The sequence below is a fragment of the Schistocerca gregaria genome, chromosome 6 (genome assembly GCF_023897955.1).
Source record: "Schistocerca gregaria isolate iqSchGreg1 chromosome 6, iqSchGreg1.2, whole genome shotgun sequence".
NCBI classification, from domain to species: Eukaryota; Metazoa; Arthropoda; class Insecta; order Orthoptera; family Acrididae; genus Schistocerca; species Schistocerca gregaria.
This window is the reverse complement of record NC_064925.1, coordinates 54,610,884-54,634,443: the sequence shown is the minus strand read 5'-3', so window position 1 is coordinate 54,634,443 and position 23,560 is coordinate 54,610,884. Positions and strand designations below refer to the sequence as shown.

General features: G+C 43.7%; 1 protein-coding gene and 1 pseudogene across 1 annotated transcript in view; one reads left to right on the top strand and one right to left on the bottom strand.

The window, feature by feature from the left end:
- LOC126278722 (histone-lysine N-methyltransferase SETD1A-like) overlaps positions 1-23,560 on the top strand; it is a 493,303-nt gene that overhangs the window by 433,846 nt on the left and 35,897 nt on the right. Inside the window, exon 2 of the mRNA XM_049978997.1 lies at positions 12,145-13,052. Coding sequence (XP_049834954.1) covers positions 12,145-13,052 — 908 coding nt within the window. The remainder of the gene's footprint in view (positions 1-12,144; positions 13,053-23,560) is intronic.
- LOC126279183 (5S ribosomal RNA) lies at positions 695-812 on the bottom strand (annotated as a pseudogene).

The window sequence follows — 23,560 nt, the reverse complement described above, 5'->3', positions numbered from 1 at the left end:
CTTTTCGTGAAGGCTGTCCTCAAATTTGTGCAGCTCGATTCTGCCTCTCTTAGCGAACAGCTAAGTCGCCAGTAAAACCTGCTCGTCGTTATGTACTGCGTAATCGACATATCAGTCTTTAAAAGTAATAATAAGTTTAACAATTCAAAAATAAATTGTATCAATTTAGCACACCGAGGATAAGTCTCATCAAATGCAAGTATCCATCCTGTTCTCAATTAGATAGTCGATCTATTCGTAGATAATGACCGAGCGAGATGACGCAGTGGTTAGCACACTGGACTTGCATTCGGGAGGACGACGCTACATTCCCACGTCCGGCCATCATGATTTAGGTTTTACGTGACTTCCCTACATCACTTCAGGCAAATGCCGGGATGGTTCCTTTGAAAAGGCACGGCCGATTTCCTTCCGCATCCTTCCCTAATCCGAGCTTGTGTTCCGTCTCTAATGACCTAGTTGTCGACGGGACGTTAGACACTCATTTCCTCCTCTTCCTCCTCCTCCGTAGATAATGTAATTTATAAAACTGAAACTTGACTTTAACCACTTGGTCATCAGGCCAAATGGGGCCCACCGGGACCATCCGACCGCCATGTCATCTCCAATTTGATGGTTGACTTTGACCGGAGCCGCTATATTCGGTCGAGTAGCTCCTCAATTGGCATCATGAGGCTGAGTGCGCCCCGAAAAATGGCAACAGCGCATGGCGGCCCGAATGGTCACCCATCCAAGTGCTGGCCACGCCCGACAGCGCTTAACTTCGGTGATCTGACGGGAACCGATGTATCCACTGTGGCAAGGCTGTTGCCTGAAACTTTACTTAACTAGGAATTAATAACATTGAACTTATATTTTCCGTACATAAATAAATGAGAAAAATAACACATTTGCTACTAGTGCACGGCTTGGACGGTTAAGTGACACAAAAGTTAAATTTCTCTCCTGATGGGCTTGCAAATCATTGAATATGCGTAAGGAACTGGAATAACGTATTAAAGGAAACATACAAACACTAACACGACATAGAAGGACGAAAAGAAAGAAGAAAACACCACACCAACACGCATAGGGACGGCAGAGACTTGCTCCCCTGGCCTAACACCATGCCGAAAATTCATCCGTAGAATTAACTAAAAGCTCAAATGCGAAATATAATTCAGGTCGACAACACAGATTTAGTTACTTACAAGAATACGTATGAAGCTAACACTCTACATACAGAACTGGACGAAGTCACCCGAGGCGCACAAAGCCAAACCAAGAAAAATACAAAATTCCGAAATCCGGTTAATTCATGAGAGGGGTCACGGCCACAAGTGAATTATTGTCGAACCGTTGCAAGCTAAAGCTGATACCGAGAGTTTCCACGCATTACGTGGAAAAAAATGGCTCTGAGCACTTTGGGACTCAACTGCTGTGGTCATCAGTCCCCTAGAACTTAGAACTACTTAAACCTAACTAACCTAAGGACATCACACACATCCATGCCCGAGGCAGGATTCGACCTGCGGCCGTAGCAGTCGCACGGTTCCGGACTGCGCGCCTAGAACCGCGAGACCACCGTGGCCGGCCGTTACGTGGAAGTGAAGGAACAAAGGCGCGCACGCACAAAGCTCATAGAAAACGCTGAAAACGGATGATAATCAGTGAACGGAAGAATGAAACGACACGAGAAACGCAAATACACACAAATTCACACCGATGAACACGTAACCTAACTGTAATCGCGCATTGTCCTCACACCATACTCCCAACCTTTTACGTTCTGAGTGAACGAAGTCAGTTTTCATGAAACTGAACCATCCCAAAACTATTGTTCCCTACATCGGATAAAATGCGTTGAATGATTATTAGTGCCCGACGACATAATAGAAATCGGTTAAGACTTCAACTAGAGTTAACCTTACACAAACAGCTACCATTTTCAGCAACTAAACACCAGCTCATAAGAAAAACCTCGTTCACCAAATTTCCAGCACCGAGTCACCAGTACCCTGATCAAGTCGGGGTCCATACACGGGTAGCGGAAACTGCAGGCGAACGCCCTCATGTCGCCAGCGAAGCCTCTTTGCCATTCTCTAAGCTTACCCCAAACTTGACTAAATTTCCACTGTAGCAGACAAGCAGTTTACCGCCACTAGGCGCTATGAAAACTCAATACAAATACGCATTCACTTACGCTCTCGTTCCGAGGTGATAGGAGTGGGATAGGAGGATTGTGTTACCATGTAAATGCAGTGTAATTAAGTGTCGAGAACTAATAGGAATCACAGAAACGTAATAAATCAATTTATGGATATAAAATATACAAAGAACAAATACGCGTAGTTGTGACTGTCTGAAACATACTCAGCTGAGAGAACATACACGGGCAATCTTCGTTGGCCCGCGGATCTGATCTACATAGGTTATTTAAGCTCGCGGGTCGTCTCTTCGCATGACGCGACAGCAGCGCTCCTAGCGCATAAATTCTAAACTACAGTCTCTGTGACGTTAATGTTTATGAGATAAACGCACCGATATGATAGCATCCTCTCCCGACATGTTACGCCAGCAAATTATTCCTCAGCACACGCCCTTTTTTTTTTAAGTGTACATTCATTTTATGATCACACCAGCTTCGCATGTTTACATTTACTTACGCGTCGTGAACATTGTTTCTTGACTCACGACGTTTTACTATAGCTGACTTACAAATTTCCGTAGCAAAATTTTGCAACTTTGTTAATAAAGAAACAGTGTTAATGACACATAAATAAATATAAACATCTCAAGATGGAATGCCAAGAATTGTGAAATGTCATCGTGGAAAAATAAACGCCTTATAGGCGAGAAAGAAGAGAAAAATAAAATACACCAATGAGATAGGTAATCTCAGTCGACATGCAATTAGAAGTTCCTTTGCGATTTCTGGCCACAGAGAGATTACGAAGTGTTTAAAATTTGGTGTGTTAATACCGACAAACACTATTAAAACATTTTTTAAATATTCGTTCAAAAATAGTTCTGATGACTGATCGCATCTGCATGCGTTATTGTCACCAATAACCCAGAGCAGAAATGCTTCTTCCCACATCACTTGAAGGTAGTGGGCTGTACCCCCACTCATTGTAGAGGGACGTGCCCTCAGAACCTGCCTAGCGACTTTCCGTGGGGTATCCCGTAGTTTCCGAGAAAAGCTATCCGGAAGTGTTATGCCTACCTTTCATACGCATAACATTTGTAAAGTTTCCACCGTCTTAGAACAATAACAAATATTCGCTGCTACAACGCTGGCGGTACAGGTTCAAATACTGCCCGTGTCCTTTTTTTCCCTCCGATTTCATCGTGTAGAATATCATTAAACAGTACATGACATGCAAAATTAATCGGAAATCATCCCACCCACATGTATGGCAGTGTTCCAATCCTTTGATTATTTTCACCGGGAATTTAAAATCTCTGTGTTTTTTTCGTTTAGCTTTCTAGGACGTCACGTTTACTTAAAACCGTTATTGCTGTTTCCATAATTAATGAATCATCTCGATAAAGCAGTGACGTATTAGAGGACAGTGGTTGATATTGCTTCATGTCGTAAACCGATCTACAATTACTCACATACGAAAAAGAAATATATATATCTCCTGTTGCAACTGCGTCATATTCACAGAATGAATTACTTCGCACGTGTATTCGGTGTAGCTGACAGAGGAATTTCTGCAGTTCACGGAACTGAAATTTTTATTCGCTTTTGCGGTGTGGAACTTGCTGTTAAAACTACGCCAGAATGAGAAGGAAGTGAAAAATTTCGGCCCTGGGATTTGAGAGTAATGTTGACTTTGCCACGCGGCCTGACATCCTTCCGCACTCGGCCAGCTATTGGCCTAGCACTGACCAATAGCGCGACACCAAACGAGTATCTCGCTCCACTTCAGTTTACTAGCAGCAGTCGCCTGTGGCCGGTTCAAATGGTTAGAGTTGATGTGAATCGTGTTGAATACTCAATTTTTTCATCAGTAACAGCTGTGTATTTTTTTGGTAGTACTTGGTTACTGGCAGAGTTTACGTGAATACAACGCCTGTTCGATCTAAGCGACGTACCGACGAGAAATGTTTGAAGCAAGCCATGGAAACAAGGTACTGATTGCCAATTAGCAGTTGCAGTACACTGGTGTCATTCACTTTAGACAAACTGAAATTAGTTTGAAAGAAGTCTTACTCCTGCGTCGTCCTATTTCTTATTTGAAGCAAAGAATTTATTTCATGCGCTGTTAGTTAATTTCTCAGTCTGTATAGCATCATGCAACTTCACACAAAAATAGTTGTGGTTAGTTTGTGAGCATTACATAAAACCACCCATACAATATTGTGGATTAGATCTACTGACTTTTAAAATTTTGAGAAATATTGTAACAGATTGTGATATACTAGGCCTGCTGGTACAATGGACTAACACGCCAAATGGGTTGCACTTTTCTGTTCTAGGTACAGAACCTCAGATCTCTGAACGTACACTAAGATACCGTTACATGTTTATCTACTCCAGTGTTGTCTACATCGTGATATGTTGATTAATCTCCATACGAGGATGTGAAACTTCAGTGTATTTTTGTTTTGATAAGACCCAAATGTTTCTGAAAGCTTCTGTAATATGTTTAGTCACATGGCCGTCATCCTCAGCAACTGCAGTTTTTCCATGTTCCACACAGTGCAATTAAAGAGTATATTTCTCCAGATGTTTATCTGATATTTATAAAACATTTCCTGTGGTAACTTTGGAAATATGGATACACAATACGACCCCAGATTTTGGTATTTATAATTAAAAACAGCATTTCTGTGTAAAATTGGGGTACAGTTTACTTACGTTGCTTTTCGTCTCTTGTTTACATATTTGGCACACCATTGTTTTTTCAGTCGGTGTTAGCGAAGGTTGAGATCGAAAGAATGTGGTTGCACATTCATTTCTAGCAGTTCTTCGTCATTTTCATTCTTATTCACGATTAAATATGCATTCTCAGGTAGGCAACATTATCCAGAAAACACATGAGTGAATAAACACTGTTTTGTCTTGTGGAGTTCTACAAACGTGAGGTGAAGTTCAACAAACACCAGGCAAGCATAAGAGAGAGTGGGTTCAACAAAGACGAAAATTTGCAAAAAGTGGTTGTGCAACAATGTTTCTTTCGACCCCAATCTCCTCTAAAAACCATAAAAGAAACAGTGGTTTCCAAAATTCGTAAACAAAAGGCAGAAAACAACGTAAGTAAATTATACCCCAATTTTATAAATAAATAGTGTTTTTAATCTGCAAATGCCGACATCTAGGGCAATGTTGAATATTTACATTTCCAGAGCGATCGCAGAAGATGCTTTATAAATATAATAGAAAGACGTCTGTAGAAATACCGTATTTTGTTGTACTATGCGTAAGACGGAAAGACTACATATGCTAAGGAGAATGGCCATCCAAACAAATATTACACCTACGTACTACTCTCAGGTTGCTCGGAAGACGGTAAATTTCCATCTATCAGAATTAAACTGCACGTTGATTCAGATTTCGCTCTACAACGGACAGTATGCTTTTTATCTTTTTTTCTCCACATTGTGACAGTTTAAAGTGAAGAACCAGTACTCGAACCTGGTAGCTTGTTCTCCTTGGCTAACGCTCTTAGAGGAAGGGCAAGGTTCAGTGGTTCGAGTCCTTTACGGCACTCCTCACATCTTGCACGAAGGTTCAGTTCAGATTTAGTTTCCCACATGCAACTATTTTTATCTGGTAACATAGTGTTCGTTGTCGTCGTCGTGAAGAGCAACCATTTGATATTACGTTGCTGGATAAATGGGGCCTCTCTAGTCTCTCGATGATTGGTAATGTCAACTACCTACATTATTCTAGATTTTTCGGAGAATCAGTATCTGACGTAGGATGTAACTATTGTTTCCTTTTTTATTGTCACGTCGACGCAGAATTCATCACGAACGTAAACCCGTTTCTTGTGGGATCAAGAGACGATAGAATCAGTAACAGGCGTGTCTGAACCCCAACACTTTGCTAACGCAAGTCATGAATCTTGACCGTTCATTCCGTGTTATGTCAGACGACTGAAATGCTTGGTAGAATTTCCTTATTGCACTGTGCAGTCAGGTTATAATCTTGGAAAGCAATGAAGGGACACTGATGGTATATTTTCCTCTGCGCGAGTTCTTCATAGTCTAATTTCGTTCTCACGGTCGCTTTTAGATTTGACTCTGAGAAGCGATTGTTTGTTTTATACAATGTTTTCATTAAATATGTCTACCATGAGACTTTTTTGGGACAAAATGTTTGCGGCCATCAGCTTTTTAATCGAACGTAATGTGGTTCCCGCACAAAATCAGTCTTACCTCTCGTTTGATGTGGCTTACCGTAAGTTCTGCATCCGCGCCATGCTTCCCATCTCAGAGGAACACTTGTTGGCTATGTTCACTCTGTCTCCCACTTAAGTCCTAATCTCCACTTCTCCGTCAGTATCACAAAAGGTGCTCCCCGAGGTCTTTAAGACGTTTCCTTTCAACTGCGGTTTCTGCTCGTCAGTGTTTTACACACATTCCTTTCCTCACAAAGTCACTAGGGAACCTCCTACTTTCTTATGTTTTGTAGACAGTTTGTTTCCAAGTATGCTACTTCTAAATCTAAGCTTAACGTTTGCTTCAGTAAAACGTAAACCAGTCGAATAATTAGATTTCATATTCCAAACAGTATTACTTTTCATATTCCAAACAGTATTAGTCCCAGCTAAGAAAATACTGTAGTGTCAATCCTCTGCTTACAGGAACTGTTCCCACATACTTCATCCGTGAGCAGCTCTGCATGTGTGAAGCTGCGAATCGAAAGCTGCAGGTTCTATCCACACTTGACACGAATACAATGACTTTTTTTTGCCTCTTAACGTGTCTCTAATAGGAGACAGGTTCTTTTCGCATGTAAAAAAAGTGGTTGATTTAAATCTACATTCTGCACGACACTCCTTACAACGGAATGGTCCAATCCAACATGTCAAAACCTACTCTCAAATTTTTCTCACAGGAAGAATACACGGATAGAAATGCATTGCGAATATTCTAGTTGCTAAAGCGCACTAAAAGTTCCTTTTTTATTTTTAAATCAAATCCTCATGTTTGCCGCACGAAGAACCGCTTACATTGTTCAGCGCTTCCTGCCTCTAGCGCGAGTTGGCAAATAAGCAGATGAAGCCGTGACACGAGAGCGCAGTGCGTGGTCAAAGGTGCTCACATGCGAATCTTAAGCACTTAAACCACACCGAATGTGTCTCAAATCATTAATTCTTTGAATAACTTTGAGTTCATACCAACAGCTAAGCTTCTGCAAACGAGAGTGCCACGCAACTGACTATAAAAACAAAGCAAGGTATGATACATTACTCGTAACTTCCTCAATCGCAGTTTTAATTTTATGACATCAAATATTTTATAACAATAGCTGCAGCACAGTTCCAATGATAGTTTTTAGGTAACATAAATTTTACTAGCTATGAAACCGTCTCTTGTTTCTTCCCTGGAGTTGCCACAAAAATGGGAAGTGTCTGTTGGATGACAAAAACGCACACCTGATGTAAGAAAAATTAACGCATTCAGGGGCTTCGATGTAATTACTGCTGTAGTTTTATCTAGATATAATTAGGATGGAGTAGGAAATGATTGTGGTAGACGTTCTGCACGCTGTGCTGCGTACCAGGCGTTGTTGTTGTTGTTGTTGTTGTTGTTGTTGTTGTTTTGGTCTTCCGTCCAAAGACGGGCTCGATGCAGTTCTCCATGCTACTCTACCCCGTGCAAGCCTCTTCATCTCCGAATAATCACTGCAACCTACATCCTTCTGAATCAGCTTACTGTATTTCTCTCTTTGTCTCCCTCGATCCCCCGCCGCCAGCTGACGGTGTCCACTTTGTCGCAGTAACCCCGCAAAACATCCACAGTCTCGAATATCATCATACACGCCAACAAATTTAGTTACCTGCGTAATTTATGTATGATTTTTCCCATATGATATGAAGCAACACATGTCACCAACTTTTCAAGAAATTTTTCATAATTTTTTCTTTTAAATGGAAAGAGTTATACTGCCAGTTTATAAAATCTGAGTTAACAGCTGCATGATGAATCCTTGCCACCTACTCGTGCATATAATGAGCAAAGGTACGGAATAACAATAAAGAAAAATACATTCCTTTAAGGTGCCTACGATTTATCGTTTTTTAGTAATTTAGAAAAATTACGATTTGGCAAAGTAGCCGCGTGACCTTTCATTAGTACTACTGGTTCCAGCCGAAACGACCATCCTCAGGCGCAAAAGATGACATTAACTGCAGGACATTTTGTAAGGTGTGTGTGTGTGTGTGTGTGTGTGTGTGTGTGTGTGTTTTGCGTAATAAAAATGTAAGAGTACCGTGAGCAGTTGGGTAAAATCCTGAACTGTTAAGCTATGCTGTAATAAATGAATATCTACAATTCAAAAACAAGTGGAAACGCAAGCTGGCCACAAATATTAACGAAACACTCAAAGATAAATACAGCTATTTAAAGTAGACGCATCCTAAATGATTTTAGCGTTGCCCGCTATTCAGACATCAAACGGTAAGTAATGATACCTCAAGAACTGACCCAAAAATTATGTAGCGTGTTTATCTTTAGCTTATACCCCAATGAGAATGATTTCCCTTATCTAAAATGACTGAATTTTGATTTAAAATAAGATTTAAGTACGTTCTTGAATCATTAAAAAAGGAGATAAAAGTTCAAAACAAAAATCTTCGTACTATTGCAATTAGAGAGCTCCTTAGTATCGTGTATTCCACAAAATATATCACTAGAATTGTATTCACTGTGCATTGCATTCAGAAATCATCAGTTTTCCAAGACAGCAATCATCGATTTACGTTTCTCCATCTGAAATCTAAACTCGTGCAAGAAACGGAGCATTTATTGCTAATGATGTATAATAGTAGAATACTATTGCTTCAGCAAAGTGTTCGTTACATATCTGAGCATTTACACGGTGAGGCCGGTAGAGATAAGCGTGCACAATATGGCGGCAGGGCAACTTGTAGCCGAGTTAAGTGAGGCAATAAATAAAATGGCTTTCGTGGAGCAAAACAAATCAAGGAAATGGTTGCCAATAGATGTATACAGGGTGGCCATCAGGAATGGTCAACATCAAGGAATGTGACAGAAGCTCTCATTCAGAATAAGAACGGCTAGTAAATATGGGCTCTAAAATGTATACCTTAGGAGATCCGAGCACTTGTTAAGGAGAAGAGATGTTTCACTCTATCGAAGATGAAGTGCTCATAGGTCTTTCGGTATGCATTTTAGACCCCAGGTTTAATAGATTTCATTGCTTCAAATAACCGTTCATGTCATATCCCTTAATATTGATCATTTCTCCTGGAATACCATATATACTGTCCGAAAATAGTTCTGTTGACTCACTTAGCCTATAAGTGTTCTTAAAGTAGGAAATACAAAGCAAGTTATCGCAGTGAGTAACAAAATTACATGCTCTCAATATTTTCATTCTAGCAGAACAATAACTCATTCGGACTGCGGGAGAGAAGATAAATTTCAACGTGCAACAACACTGATTGAGAAGATCGGTCCTACAATGTGCTCCCATTAAGCAATAAGGGAGCAGATTACGAACTTCGGTTTCATCACGCTGAAGCATATTGTCGCAAGTGTATCCGAGGACTGATAGCACAATAACTGTACTAATAATTGGAACGCAACACTTAAATAACCTATACATTCGTGTAATAGTCATCGCGACGAGTAATGGAAAATCTCCCATGTATATTCATAATTGTAGAAAACGAAATCAGCTCGCGTCGACAGAAGAGAAGAATCGGAACATACCAGGCTACTTCTGAAACAAAAAAAAAGGAAGAAAAAGACGAAACTCATTCGAATAATGTCACCTCGTGGTTCTAAAACCGCAAATATGTTAAGCTGGCTGATGGCTTGCAACCAGCTTCCATATATACAAAATGCATAAGCGGAGAGACAGAGATAGCTCAAACTGCTTTTTTTGACTAATCGAAGCTGATTATAGTGTACAGACGCAAATTATTGTAAAAAATCGTGATTTAAGAAAAGCAAAAATGAAATTGCAAATATACAGGCAGCTTTCAGTATGTCCAGTGCTGAGCATTTGTTTCTGGATCGCTGTCATACAGTGAGAGTCTACCGTCCCTGTGCTTAAGGTTGTTAACATACTGCTTAATCGTTAAAACAGGTAATTGACTGTATTTTAAAATTTTGATTCAGCTAACAAGTAATGGTGATCGACTAGAAAATCATCACTGTTTCTCTGATAATTAAAGTTGATGACTTCCTTGAACGAAATTGGTAGTTTAGTGAAGTGACATTTAGCTACTATGCCGGATCATAATTTTCCAAAGAGAGAAATAGCTTGAAATTGCGTTACGAGATATACCTATAGTGTATTGCAAATAGCATTCATTCCAGCCCCCACCAATAACGTTGATTCATATATCCACAATTCCCGTGGGTGCACGTAACTTGCGCCGTTCGTTGCCCAGTGGTGCAGGTCCACGGCTTCATATGTTTGTTTACTTTGCAAGTAACGACAACAAAAACACAAGACACAGGCACTCAAACATTTTGCTGGCTCAATGTGTCGGTGGTGCCACCATCACTCTTGCAGCGGCGCCGTGGAAAAGGACGCACGCACGCAGGCGCAAGTTGAAAAATACCTACATCAGAATTACGGTGTGTCTTGAACCCAAAATTGTTTAATATAGTTTGCAGTTATTCTGATGACCAGTTACAGACACAGTTCAGGCATCCAAATAATATCGGGAGACGTCAAAAATTTCCGGTTCTATTCGAATGCAGATTGCGTTTTAATGAAGTGACTGAACTAGGCTGAAACGAGGTGGAACGACAAATCACTTAAGAAAGGTCAAGTAGAATGTTACTGCGATGTACATCAAATGATTCCGTTTGATTAGAGGGTTATGAAATTTGAGTTGCACTTTGTCTAGTAAAGTATTAAAGAAGTTATCTATGTACTTTTTGGATGTTTGTAGATAATTAATAGAAATCAAAAAGTACAACTACTTACGAAAATAAAGTTGGTTGGTTGATTCGGGGCAGGGGAGCAAACAGCAAGACGATAGGTCCTATCAGATTATGAAACGATGGATAAGGAAGTCGGCCCTGCCTTTTCTGAGGAACCATCCCGGCATTTGCCCGAAGCGATTTAGGGAAATCACGGGAAACCTAAATCAGGATGGCGGGAGGCGGGTTTGAACCGTCGTCCTGCGATTGCGAGTCCAGTGTGGTAGCTACTACGCCACCTCGCTCGGTAAAATAGAAATATTTTGAACTCCTCCTTCGGCTGATTGAAAAGGCGTTTCTAAAAATTTCGATGTTGAGGCTAGCAGTGTTGTCATACCAGACTTTGCAGGATTCTTGATGGCGGCTGTACACCACATAATCTGTTGTCACTGAGAATGGGAGGTGGTTCTGACGTCCAACAAGTACTAGTAAAGCTGAGGATAAACGAAATAATAAAAAAAATTAACTACACACAAAAGAAATTGATAAAAGTATTGCATGGGAAGGCATAGGTAATTTTAAGCTAGATAGTGGCCGCAAGTATGAATTATTTACCTCAGAATCATATTTTTTTACGTAGAAGAATGGGTTATAATTTACAAAGCAATTCTCGTCTCAAGCAATCAGTTTAAACAGGTCGATCGATCGCAGTCTGTCTCGGATTTATAGAGAGGGCGGGCGTGTCAAGCAGAGCTACAGCGCAGTCGTGAGTTGACACATTTTTCACTAGCTGTTTATTTCTTATGACCCATCGTCTAATTTCTTATGGTGGGTCGTATGTTGCCACTTAGCCGCTGTGACTGGGTCCGGGGACCGGGGTCCGCAGTGACTGAAAGTAACACCACTCTGGTTCCCGTCCCCACTGACGCTGTTGCCAGTGTCCCGCTACTTGGAGGCGGGCTCTATTTGTTACCTTTTTTGTGCAGCATTACAAAAACTTATAACTAATACAAAAACAAGTGTGATGAGTTGGCAGTGGAGCTGCAGCGCTGACGCCGGGCGCGCGTGTCGCTGTTGCAGGGACCCGGCGAGAGTCGCATCCCGCTATTCCGGGCTGCGGCCGCCCCGCGGCAGGCGTTCGCCGCCCCCGCGCCGGCAGAGCCCGTCGCAGTGGAGGCGCACCTGCCCCACCTGCAGCAGCGGCCCCGCGCCCCGCAGGAGCTCGCGGAGGCGGCGCTCCGGCAGGCCGGACAGCTGCCCTCCGTGCCGGGGAAGGCCGGCCTCTCCCTGCACAGTCCTCCGCGGGCAGCAGGTGCCGGTGGCGGCGACTCGGGAGCGGACGTGGATGGCGCCGAGGCGCCGGCAGCGCCCAAGGCGCACAAGGGTGCCGGCAGGGTAGCCACCATATTCGGAGCGCTGCGCAAGTTAGCGCCGCAGGCGGGGGGCGGCAAGAGAGAGGAGCCCGCGCCGCCCGCTGAGACCGCCATGCCCGGCGACGGCGACGCCTGGCAGCGGTTCGTGGCGCCGCAGCTGCCCAGGCCGGCCAGGCCGATTGGCGCCGCCCCCGCCGCCCCCGCCCCGGCGTTCGCCAGGTCTGCGCTGAGGAAGGGCGGGGAGCAGCCGCGGGGGGCGGCGCCGCCGCTGCCCAGGTCCGCGAGCGCGACGACGAAGCTCCACGAACGACACGGCGACACGTACACGGTGGCCTCGGGGCGCCAGACGGCGGCCACCCTGGCGCTGTACCGAGGCGTCGCCGACGACGACCCCGCACCGACGCCGGCGGCGTGCGGCGCGGTGCAGGAAGTGACGACCAACCCGGAGGAGCACTTCCAGAATGCGGCTGCTGCGGGGGCGGCGTACCGCAAGCGGCCCTCGCTGCTCGGCCTGTTCGGCGGCGCCGCCCCCGCCAGCGGAGGCGTGGCCGTCGCAGTCGCCTCCACCTCCTCTGGTACCACCTCCCCCGTCGGCAGTGGCCAGAAAGCGCGCAAGTACGTATTAAACTAACAAAAATTAAACTATGATATGTGGACGTCGAATACTCCATTAGGTGTTAGTGAATCGAATTGCGAAAAAAAAATATTAAAGAAACTCAGTCTCAACATCTACACTTATTATTAGTGACGATGTGCACCGCTTGCACATTCGCACTTCAGACCCAAGTCACAAATGTACTTTCCACTCATCTTGTGTCTTGTATACTTCTCCTAACTAAGGTACGAGCATATGGGATTGGTTCCCAAATATGAGTGTGGCTCGAAGAGTTCTTAAGTAATAGAACTCAGTACGTTGTCCTTGATGGTGAGTGTTCATCGGAGGTGAGGGTATCATCTGGAGTGCCCCAGGGAAGTGTGGTAGGTGCGCTGTTGTTTTCTATCTACGTAAATGATAGGGGGATAGCAATGTGCGGCTGTTTGCTGATGATGCTGTGCTGTACGGGAAGGTGTCGTCGTTGAGTGACTTTAGGAGTATACAAGATGACAGACAGGATTTGTGATTGGTGTAAAGAATGGCAGCTAACTCTAAATATAGATAAATGTAAATTAATGCAGATGAATAGGAAAAAGAATCCTGTAATGTTTGAAGACTCAGTCACGTCGATTAAATGTTTGGGCTTAACATTCCAGAGCGAAATGAAGTGGGACAAACATGTAATGGCAGTTGTGGGGAAGGCGGATAGTCGTCTTCGGTTCATTGGTAGAATTTTGGGAAGATGTGGTTCATCTGTAAAGGAGACCGATTACAAAACACTAATACGACCTATTCTTGAGTACTGCTCGAGCGTTTGGGATACCTTTCATACCGGATTGAGGGAGAACATAGAAGCAATTCAGAGGCGGGCTCCTAGATTTGATACAGGTAGGTTTGATAATCACGCGAGTGTTACGGAAATGCTTCAGGAACTTGGGTGAGAGTCTCTAGAGGAAAGGAGGCGTTCTTTTCGTGCATCACTACTGAGGAAATTTGGAGAAACCGGATTTTAGGCTGACTGTGGTACAATTTTATTGCCGCCAACTTACATTTCACGGAAAGACCACAAAGATAAGACAGATTAGGGCACGTACAGAGGCATATAGGCAGTCATTTTTCCCTCGTTCTGTTTGGGAGTGGAACAGGGAGAGAGCAGATGCTATTTGTGTACCGAGGTACCCTCCGCCACGCACCGTATGTAGGATTGCGGTGTATGTGTGTAGATGTAGATATTGCTTTATGCAGAAGATGCAACACGATCGTGGATGCGCTGATAGCAATCACCTTGCCTACAACACGGATTCCTACACGTAGGCAGCTTCGCTGTAGGTTGTGTTTTCGATTACCAGTTTACGGATGCCTTGGCACTTCTTATTTATGACACGAATTAACATCAGGGACACTTTAAAATGACACGCATCTGAAATAGAATAAAGTTCAATCTCGCACAATCTATAACTTTATCTGTGGTATCGTAGATCGATGACAACCTCACCAATGTCTCACAGTTGGCAACGGAAACACCGTTTCCGACGTCTAGCTGTTGTGCGGGGACCCAGCGGATCCAGTGATGAGCGCCCACTGAGCCACATCCACTTCGATACATAGGTGGGGGCTTCCGTAGCCTCCATGGGCAGCATCTGAGTTTGCTATCAATTTTTACACAACTTCTACCTACCTTCAACATGTTTTGCTGTTTCGGTCTTCAGTCAGAAGACGGCTTTGATGCAGCACTGCACACTACTCTACCTTATGCAAGCCTCTTTATATGTGCATAACTACTGCAGCCTTATCCATTTGACATGCTGACTACACCTCCGTCGTCGGGTAGCGTCTTTGATAATAAACAGAACATCCTGTATCGAGGATTCGAACCTAGTCACTACTTAAATTGTGAAACAAAATCATTAGTAACTGCCGCTGAAGAGTTCGGGCATAAAATCTCCGTTGTTCTGCCAAAGGCCTCTTTAAAGAGGGGAGAAGAGCGGACAGAGGTTCAGGGCATTCACTTGGCTTTGGGTGGAAAAGTGCCCCTAAAATGCTGATCAGTCATCAGCGATCAACGACATCAGAATGCAGAAGACAATGGAAACCACTGACTTCTACAAGCATAATGTGTATCCACAGGATATGTGAGCTGTAACTGAAAAAGTGTCATGATCATCTCTCCATCGGCAAAAGATTCCGGAATAGCCACCCATTCGGATTTTCGGGAGGGAACTGCCAAGGGGGAAGTGACCATAAAAAAAAATTCAAAATGAGCGGCACGGTAACATCCTAAGAGTCCAGGAGTGGAATGTTAGAAATTTGAACGTGACAGGGAAGCTGGAAAGTCTGAAAATGAAAATGTTAAGGCTCAATCTCGATAACAGTGGGAGTCAATTAAGTGAAAAGGAAATAAGACAAAGCTGCCGAATATAGTGTAATATCAACAGCAGAAGAAAATCGTGTGACGGAGTAGGATTAGTTATGAACAGGATAGGGCAGAGAGAAAGAGAGAGAGAGAGAGAGAGAGAGAGAGAGAGAGAGAGAGAGAGAATTATTGTAAACAGTTGAGTGATAAGGCTGTTCGCAACAGAATCGATAGCGAACCAATATCGACGGCAATAGTTCAGGTATACATGCCTAGGTCGGAGGCAGATGACTAAGAGATAAAGCATATGTCGATAATGAACGAGTAAAGGGAGGGGGAAAAGGAATAATCATGGGGGATCGGAATGCAGTTGCAAAGGAAGAAATAGGTGAACGGGTTATCAGAGAATACGGACGTGGTACTAGAATGAGAGAAGGGAAAGACTAATTGAGTACTGAAATAAATTTCAGCTAGTAATAGCAAATACTCTGTTCAAGAATCACAAGTGGAAGTACACTTTGAAAAGACCGGGATATATGGAAAGATTCTTATTAGATTACATCATGGTCAAGCAGAGTTTCCGAAATCAGATATTGAATTGCAAAGTATACCCAGGAGCAGATATAGAATCAGATCACAATTTAGTAACGATGAAGAGCAGGTTGATGTTTAACGGACTAGTCAGGATGAAACCTTTTTTAAAAGGAAGTGAGATATGGACATAGTAAATAATGAAGTAGACAGTTCAGTTGAAGAGGAATGGACATCTCGCAAAAGGGCAATCACAGAAATTGGGAAGAAGGTAAATGCGAAGAAGACGTGGGTAACAGAAGAAATACTTCATTGATCGGCAAAAGAACTAAGTACAAATATGTCCAGGGAATTTCAGGAGCACAGAACTGTAAGTCATTCAGATGTGAAATAAATAGGAAGTTAAGGGAAACTAAGGCGGAATGGCTGCGTGAAAAATGTGAAGGAATCGAAAAAGAAATGGTTGTCGGAAGGACTGACTCAGCAAATAGGAAATTCAAAACAACCTTCGTTGATATTAAAAACTAGGCTGGTAACATTAAGAGTGAAATGAGAATTCACTGTTGAATGTGGGGAGAGAGCGATTGGTGGGAAGAGTACATTGAAGGCATCTATGAGGGGGAAAACTTACGTGATGTTACAAAAGAAGAAACAGATATCGATACAGAAGAGAGGTCATCCAGTAGTAGGATCAGAATTTAAGAGATTGACAGGACTTAAGATCAAATAAGGCAGAAGGCGTAGTAACATTCCATCGGTATTTCTAAAATCAGTGGAGGAAGTGGCAATAAAACGACTATCCCCATTGGTGCGTAGAATGTATGAGAGTGGCGACATACTATCAGGATTTCCGAAAAGCATCATCCACACAATTCCGAAGATAACAAGAGCCTTCTAGTGCGAGAATTATCGCACAAGCAGCTTAATAGCTCATGCGTATAAGTTGCTGACAAGAATAATATATAGAAGAATGGAAAAGAAAATTGACAATGTGCTAGATGACGATCAGTTTGGCGTACAAGCGCCAAGAGGGAATAATAAGAGTGGACGACCAAGAACGAATTGCTCGGATTAAAAAGGGTGTAAGACAGGGATGTAGTCTTCCGCCCCTACTGTTCAATCTCTACATTGAAGTGGACAAGACAGAAATTAAAGAAAGGTTCAAGACTGGGATAAAAATTCAGAGTAAAAGGATTTAAAATTCGCTGAGGTCATTGTTATCCTCAGTGAAAGTTAAGAATTACAGGGTCTGTTGAGTGGTATTAAGTCTAATGACAACAGAATTTATAGGGAAACATTCCACGTGGGAAAAATATATCTCAAAGACGATGTAACTTACCAAACGAAAGTGTTGGCATGTTGATAGACACACACACAAAATTCAAGCTTTCGCAACCCACAGTTGCTTCATCAGGAAATAGGGAAGGAGAGGGAAAGACGAAAGGATGTGGGTTTTAGGGAGAGGGTAAAGAGTCATTCAAATCCGCGAGCACACACACACACACACACACACACACACACACACACACACACACACACACACACACACACACATCCGCATATATACAGACACAAGCCGACACTTGTAAAGGCAAAGACTTTGGGCAGAGATGTCAGTCGAGGCGGAAGCACAGAGGCAAAGATGTTGTTGAATGACAGGTGAGGTATGAGCGGCGGCAACGTGAAATTAGAGCAGGTTGAGGCCTGGTGGGTAACGGGAAGAGAGGATATACTGAAGGGCAAAGTCCTCCGGAGTTCTGATAGGTTAGTGTTAGTGGGAAGTATCCAGATAACCCAGACGGTGTAACACTGTGCCAACATGTGCTGGCCGTGCACAAAGGCATGTTTAGCCCCAGGGTGATCCTCATTACCAACAAACACTGTCGGCCTGTGTCCATTCATGCGAATGGACAGTTTGTTGCTGGTCATTCCCTCATAGAAATCTTCACAGTGTAGGCAGGTCAGTTCGTAAATCACGTGGGTGCTTTCACACGTAGCTCTGCCTTTGATCGTGTACACCTTCCGGGTTACAGGACTGGAGTAGGTGGTGGTGGGAGGGTGCACGGGACAGGTTTTACACCGGGGGCGGTTACAAGGTTAGGAGCCAGAGGGTAGGGAAGGTGGTTTGGGGATTTCATAATTTTTTTTTTGTCATCAGTCTGCTGACTGGTTTGATGCGGCCCGCCACGATTTCCTCTCCTGTGCTAACCTCTTCATCTCAGAGAAGCACTTGCATCCTACGTCCTCAATTATTTGCTTGACGTATGCCAATCTGTCTTCCTCTACAGTTTTTGCCCTCTGCAGCTCCCTCCACTACCATGGAAGTCATTCCCTCATGTCTTAGCAGATGTCCTATCATCCTGCCCCTTCTCCTTATCAGTGTTTTCCACATATTCCTTTCCTCTCCGATTCTGCGTAGAACCTCCTCATTCCTTACCTTATCAGTCCACCTAATTTTCAACATTCGTCTATAGCACCACATCTCAAATGCTTCGATTCTCTTCTGTTCCGGTTTTCCTACAGTCCATGTTTCACTACCATACAATGCTGTACTCCAGACGTACATCCTCAGAAATTTCTTCCTCAAATTAAGGCCGGTATTTGATATTAGTAGACTTCTCTTGGCCAGAAATGCCTTTTTTGCCATAGCGAGTCTGCTTTTGATGTCCTCCTTCCTCCGTCCGTCATTGGTTATTTTACTAGGCAGTAAAATGTATTCTTTCCACCTATCTGCTCTCTCCTGTGCATTTAACAGTGGAATTCCCGTTGCACTCTTAATGTTACCACCGTTACTTTTAATGTCACCAAAGGTTGTTTTGACTTTCCTGTATGCTGAGTCTGTCCTTCCGACAATCATATCTTTTTCGATATCTTCACATTTTTCCCGCAGCCATTTCGTCTTAGCTTCCTTGCACTTCCTATTTATTTCATTCCTCAGCGACTTGTATTCCTGATTTTCCCGGAACATGTTTGTACTTCCTCCTTTCATCCATCAACTGAAGTATTTCTTCTGTTACCCATGGTTTCCTCGCAGCTACCTTCTTTGTACCTATGTTGTCCTTCCCAACTTCTGTGATGGCCCTTTTTAGACTCTGTAGAATGAAGGTTTTCACGACCGGGTGACATGGCTGTTGATATACTTTTCGGGATGTGAGGTCGTGGTCCAAGAACTTTTCTGCTCCTTAGGTTTCGTCCAGGACTGCGCTGGACTTGCTCAGAGGCGCTGCTCCGCTGAGTCTTGCCGACTGACTCAAGTCGGCAAGACTCAGCGGAGCAGCGCCTCTGAGCAAGTCCAGCGCAGTCCTGGACGAAACGTAAGGAGCAGAAAAAGTTCTTGGACCGCGACCTCACACCCCGAAAAGTATATCAACAGCCTTTTTAGAGACGTCCATTCCTGTTCAACTGTATTGCCTACTGCGCTATTCCTTATTGCTGTATCTATAGCGTTAGAGAACTTCAAACGTAATTCGTCATTCCTTAGAACTTGCGTATCCCACTTCTTAGCGTATTGATTCTTCCTGATTAACGTCTTGAACTTCAGCCTACTCTTCATCACTACTATATTGTGATCTGAGTCTATATCTGCTCCTGGGTACCCCTTACAATCCAGTATCTGATATCGGAATCTCTGTCTGACCATGATGTAATCCAATTGAAATCTTCCCGTATCTCCTGGCCTTTTCCAAGTATACCTCCTCCTCTTGTGATTCTTGAACAGGGTATTCTCTATTACTAGCTGAAACTTGTTTCAGAACTCAATTAGTCTTTCTCCTCTTTCATTCCTTGTCCCAAGCCCATATTCTCCTGTAATCTTTTCTTCTTCGCCTTCCCCTACAACTGCATTCCAGTCGCCCATGACTATTAGATTTTCGTCCCCCTTTACATACCTCATTACCCTTTCAATATCCTCATACACTTTCTCTATCTGTTGATCTTCAGCTTGCAACGTCGGCATGTATACCTGAACTGCTGTCGATTCTGATTAGAACAACCCGGTCACTGAACTGTTCACAGTAACACACCCTCTGCCCTACCTTCCTATTCATAACGAATCCTACTCCTGTTATACCATTTTCTGCTGCTGTTGATATTACCCGATACTCATCTGACCAGAAATCCTTGTCTTCCTTCCACTTTACTTCACTGACCCCTACTATATCTAGATTGAGCCTTTTCCATTTCCCTTTTAAGATTTTCTAGTTTCCCTATCACGTTCAAACTTCTGTCATTCCACGCCCCGATTCGTAGAACATTATCCTTTCGTTGATTATGCAATCTTTTTCTCATGGTAACCTCCCCCTTGGCAGTCCCCTCGCGGAGATCCGAATGGGGGACTATTCCGGAATCTCTCGCCAATGGAGAGATCATCATGACACTTCAACTACAAGCCACATGTCCTGCGGATACACGTTACGTTTCTTTAATGCAGTGGTTTCCATTGCCTTCTGCATCCCCATGTCGTTGATCATTGCTGATTCTTCCGCCTTTAGGGGCAATTTCCCACCCCTAGGACAAGAGTGCCCTGAACCTCTATCCGCTCCACCGCCCTCTTTGACAAGGCCGTTGGCAGAATGAGGCTGACTTCTTATGCCGGAAGTCTTCGGCCGCCAATGCTGATTATTTATCAAAATTTAGCCGGTGGCGGACACCGAACCCAGGACCGAAGACGTTTTGATTATGAATCAAAGACGTTACCCCTAGACCACGGGTAGGGATGAACTAATATGTTACGAAGGTTAGGTGGACGGCGGAAAGACACTCTTGGTGGAGTGGGAAGGATTTCATGAAGGATGGATCTCATTTCAGGGCAGGATTTGAGGAAGTCGTATCCCTGCTGGAGAGCCACATTCAGAGTCTGATCCAGTCCCAGAAAGTATCCTGTCACGAGTGGGGCACTTTTGGGGTTCTTCTGTGGTGGGATCTGGATTTGAGGGGATGAAGTGGCTCTCGTAATTTGCTTCTGTACCAGGTCGGGAGGGTAGTTGCGGGATGCAAAAGCTGTTTCAGGTTGTTGGTGTAATGGTTGAGCGATTCCGGACTGGGGCAGATTCGTTTGCCATGAAGACCTAGGCTGTAGGGAAGGGACCGTTTGATATGGAATGGTTGGCAGCTGTCATAATGGAGGTACTGTTGCTTGTTGGTGGGTTTGATGTGGATGGATGTTTGAAGCTGTCCATTGGACACATGGAGGTCAACGTCAAGGAAAGTGGCATGGGATTTGGAGTAGTACCAGGTGAATCTGATGCAACCAAAGGAGTTGAGGTTGGAGAGGAAATTCAGGAGTTGTTCTTCACTGTGAGTCCAGATCATGAAGATGTCGTCAATAAATCTGTACCAAACTTTGGGTTGATAGGCCTGTGTAACAAAGAAGGCTTCCTCTAAACGACCCATAAATAGGTTGGCATACGAGGGGGCCATCCTGGTACCCATGTCTGTTCCCTTTAATTGTTGGCATGTCTGTCTTCGAAAGTGAAGTAGTTGTAGGTCAGGATGAATCTGGCTTAGGTAATGAGGAAAGAGGTTTTAGGTAGGGTGGCAGGTGATCGGCGTGAAAGGAAGTGCTCCATTGCAGCGAGGCCCTGGACGTGCAGGATATTCGTGTATAGGGAAGTGGCATCAATGGTTACAAGGATGGTTTCGAGGGGTAACAGATTGGGTAAGGATTCCAGGTGTTCGAGAAGATGGTTGGTGTCTTTGATGAAGGATGGGAGACTGCATGTAATGGGTTGAAGGTGTTGATCTACGTTGGCAGAGATACTTTCTGTGGGGGCTTGGTAACCAGCTACACTGGACTGGTTGGGATGATTGGGTTTGTGAATTTTAGGAAGTAGGTAGAAGGTAGGGGTGAAGGGTGTCGGTGTGGTCAGGAGGTTGATGGAGTTAGGTGAAAGGTTTTGTAGGGGGCCTGAGGATTCCTTGAAGCTCCGCCTGGACATCAAGAATGGGATTACCTTGGCAAACTTTGTATGTAGTGTTGTCTGAAAGCTGACGCAGTCCCTCAGCCACATACTCCCGACGATCAAGTACCACGGTCGTGGAACCCTTGTCCACCAGAAGAATGACAATGGATTGGTCAGCCTTCAGATCACGGATAACCTGGGCTTCAGCAGTGGTGATGTTGGGAGTAGGATTAAGGTTTTTTAAGGAGGATTGAGAGGCAAGGCTGGAAGTGAGAAAATCCTGGAAAGTTTGGAGAGGGTGATTTTGAGGAATAGGAGGTGGGTCCTGATGTGACGGACGGAACTGTTCCAGGCAGGGTTCAATTTGGATAGTGTCTTGGGGTGTTGGATCATTAGCAGTAGGATTAGGATTATTTTTCTTCGTAGCAAAGTCATATTTCCAGTAGAGAGTAAGTGTGTAGGAAAGTATATCTTTGACAAGGGCTGTTTGGTTGAATCTGGGAATAGGGCTGAAGGTGAGGCCTTTGGATAGGACAGAGGTTTCGGATTGGGAGAGAGGTTTGGAGGAAAGGTAACTACTGAATTAGGGTGTTGTGGTTCCAGATTGTGTTGATTGGAATTTTGAGGTTTTGGGGGAGTGGAGCTGGAAGTGGGGGATTGAGTAGATGGGAGAGATTGGGTCTGTGTGCAATGAGAGGAGGTTGAGGTGTGCTGGAAAAGGATGTGGAGGGTGAGTGAGTTGCCTTTCCGGAGGTGGGAAACCAGGAAATCGAATAGTTTTTTGAGGTGGAGGGCGGCATGCTGTTGTAATTTGCGGTTGGCCTGTAGGAGGATGCTCTGAACAGCCGGTGTGGATCTGGGAGAGGGAAAATTGAGGATTTTCATTAAGGATATGAGTTGACGAGTGTGTTCATTGGCTGAGGATGTGTAGGTGAAGATTCAGGTTGGTTAGGGCTATGGATTGTTCATTTTGGAACTGGTACAGGGACTGATGGAAAAAAAGGGTTACAGCCAAAGATGGGAACTTTATGAGGCCTTTGGGGGTAATGCCAAATGTCAGACAAGCCTGAGTAAATAAAAGATGGGAGCGTAATCTGGCTAGGGTGAAGGCATGTTTGCGGAGAGAATCTAAATAAAACTTAATGCGGTTGTTGTGGGGATGTTGTGAGGGTCGCATGGTATTAGAGGTGGAAAGTGTAACATGAGGCTGAACTGAAAATAAAAATAAATATAAAAATATATGGGGAGAGATAAATGTGAACTGGAAAGCAACTGGAGATCTGGTGTGAAATAAGTCGAAAAAGTGTTTGTTAAAGCTGAGCAATGTTGATCCTGTTGTGAACTTGGGTTGGTAAACAACGACGTGCACAAAGGTTAGGTGGTTGTGTTGCCGCCAAAACGAGTTAAAGGGTGGAGAAATTTGGGAAAATTTCGAAAAAACTGCGTGTAAATGTATTAAAAGGAGTGGTTTTGTGGTGGCAGATTATGAAAATGAGGCTAACAATTGTCTGACGAAGAAATAATGGCGTTAAAACCTGTGGGAGGCAGCTAAAAATGATCAGTGATGTGGGAAAAACGGAAATGGAAATAAAGCGAAAGTTGTTAGTACTAGCCGAAATGGTTAATAGATGAAATGAACTGTTTGAGAACTGGGAATGGTGGATTTATAGCAGCGGTAGTGTTGAAAGCGGAATTTTTTTTTTAGTTTGTAGGTTGGTTACGTATTATTGAGTAAATATAGGCA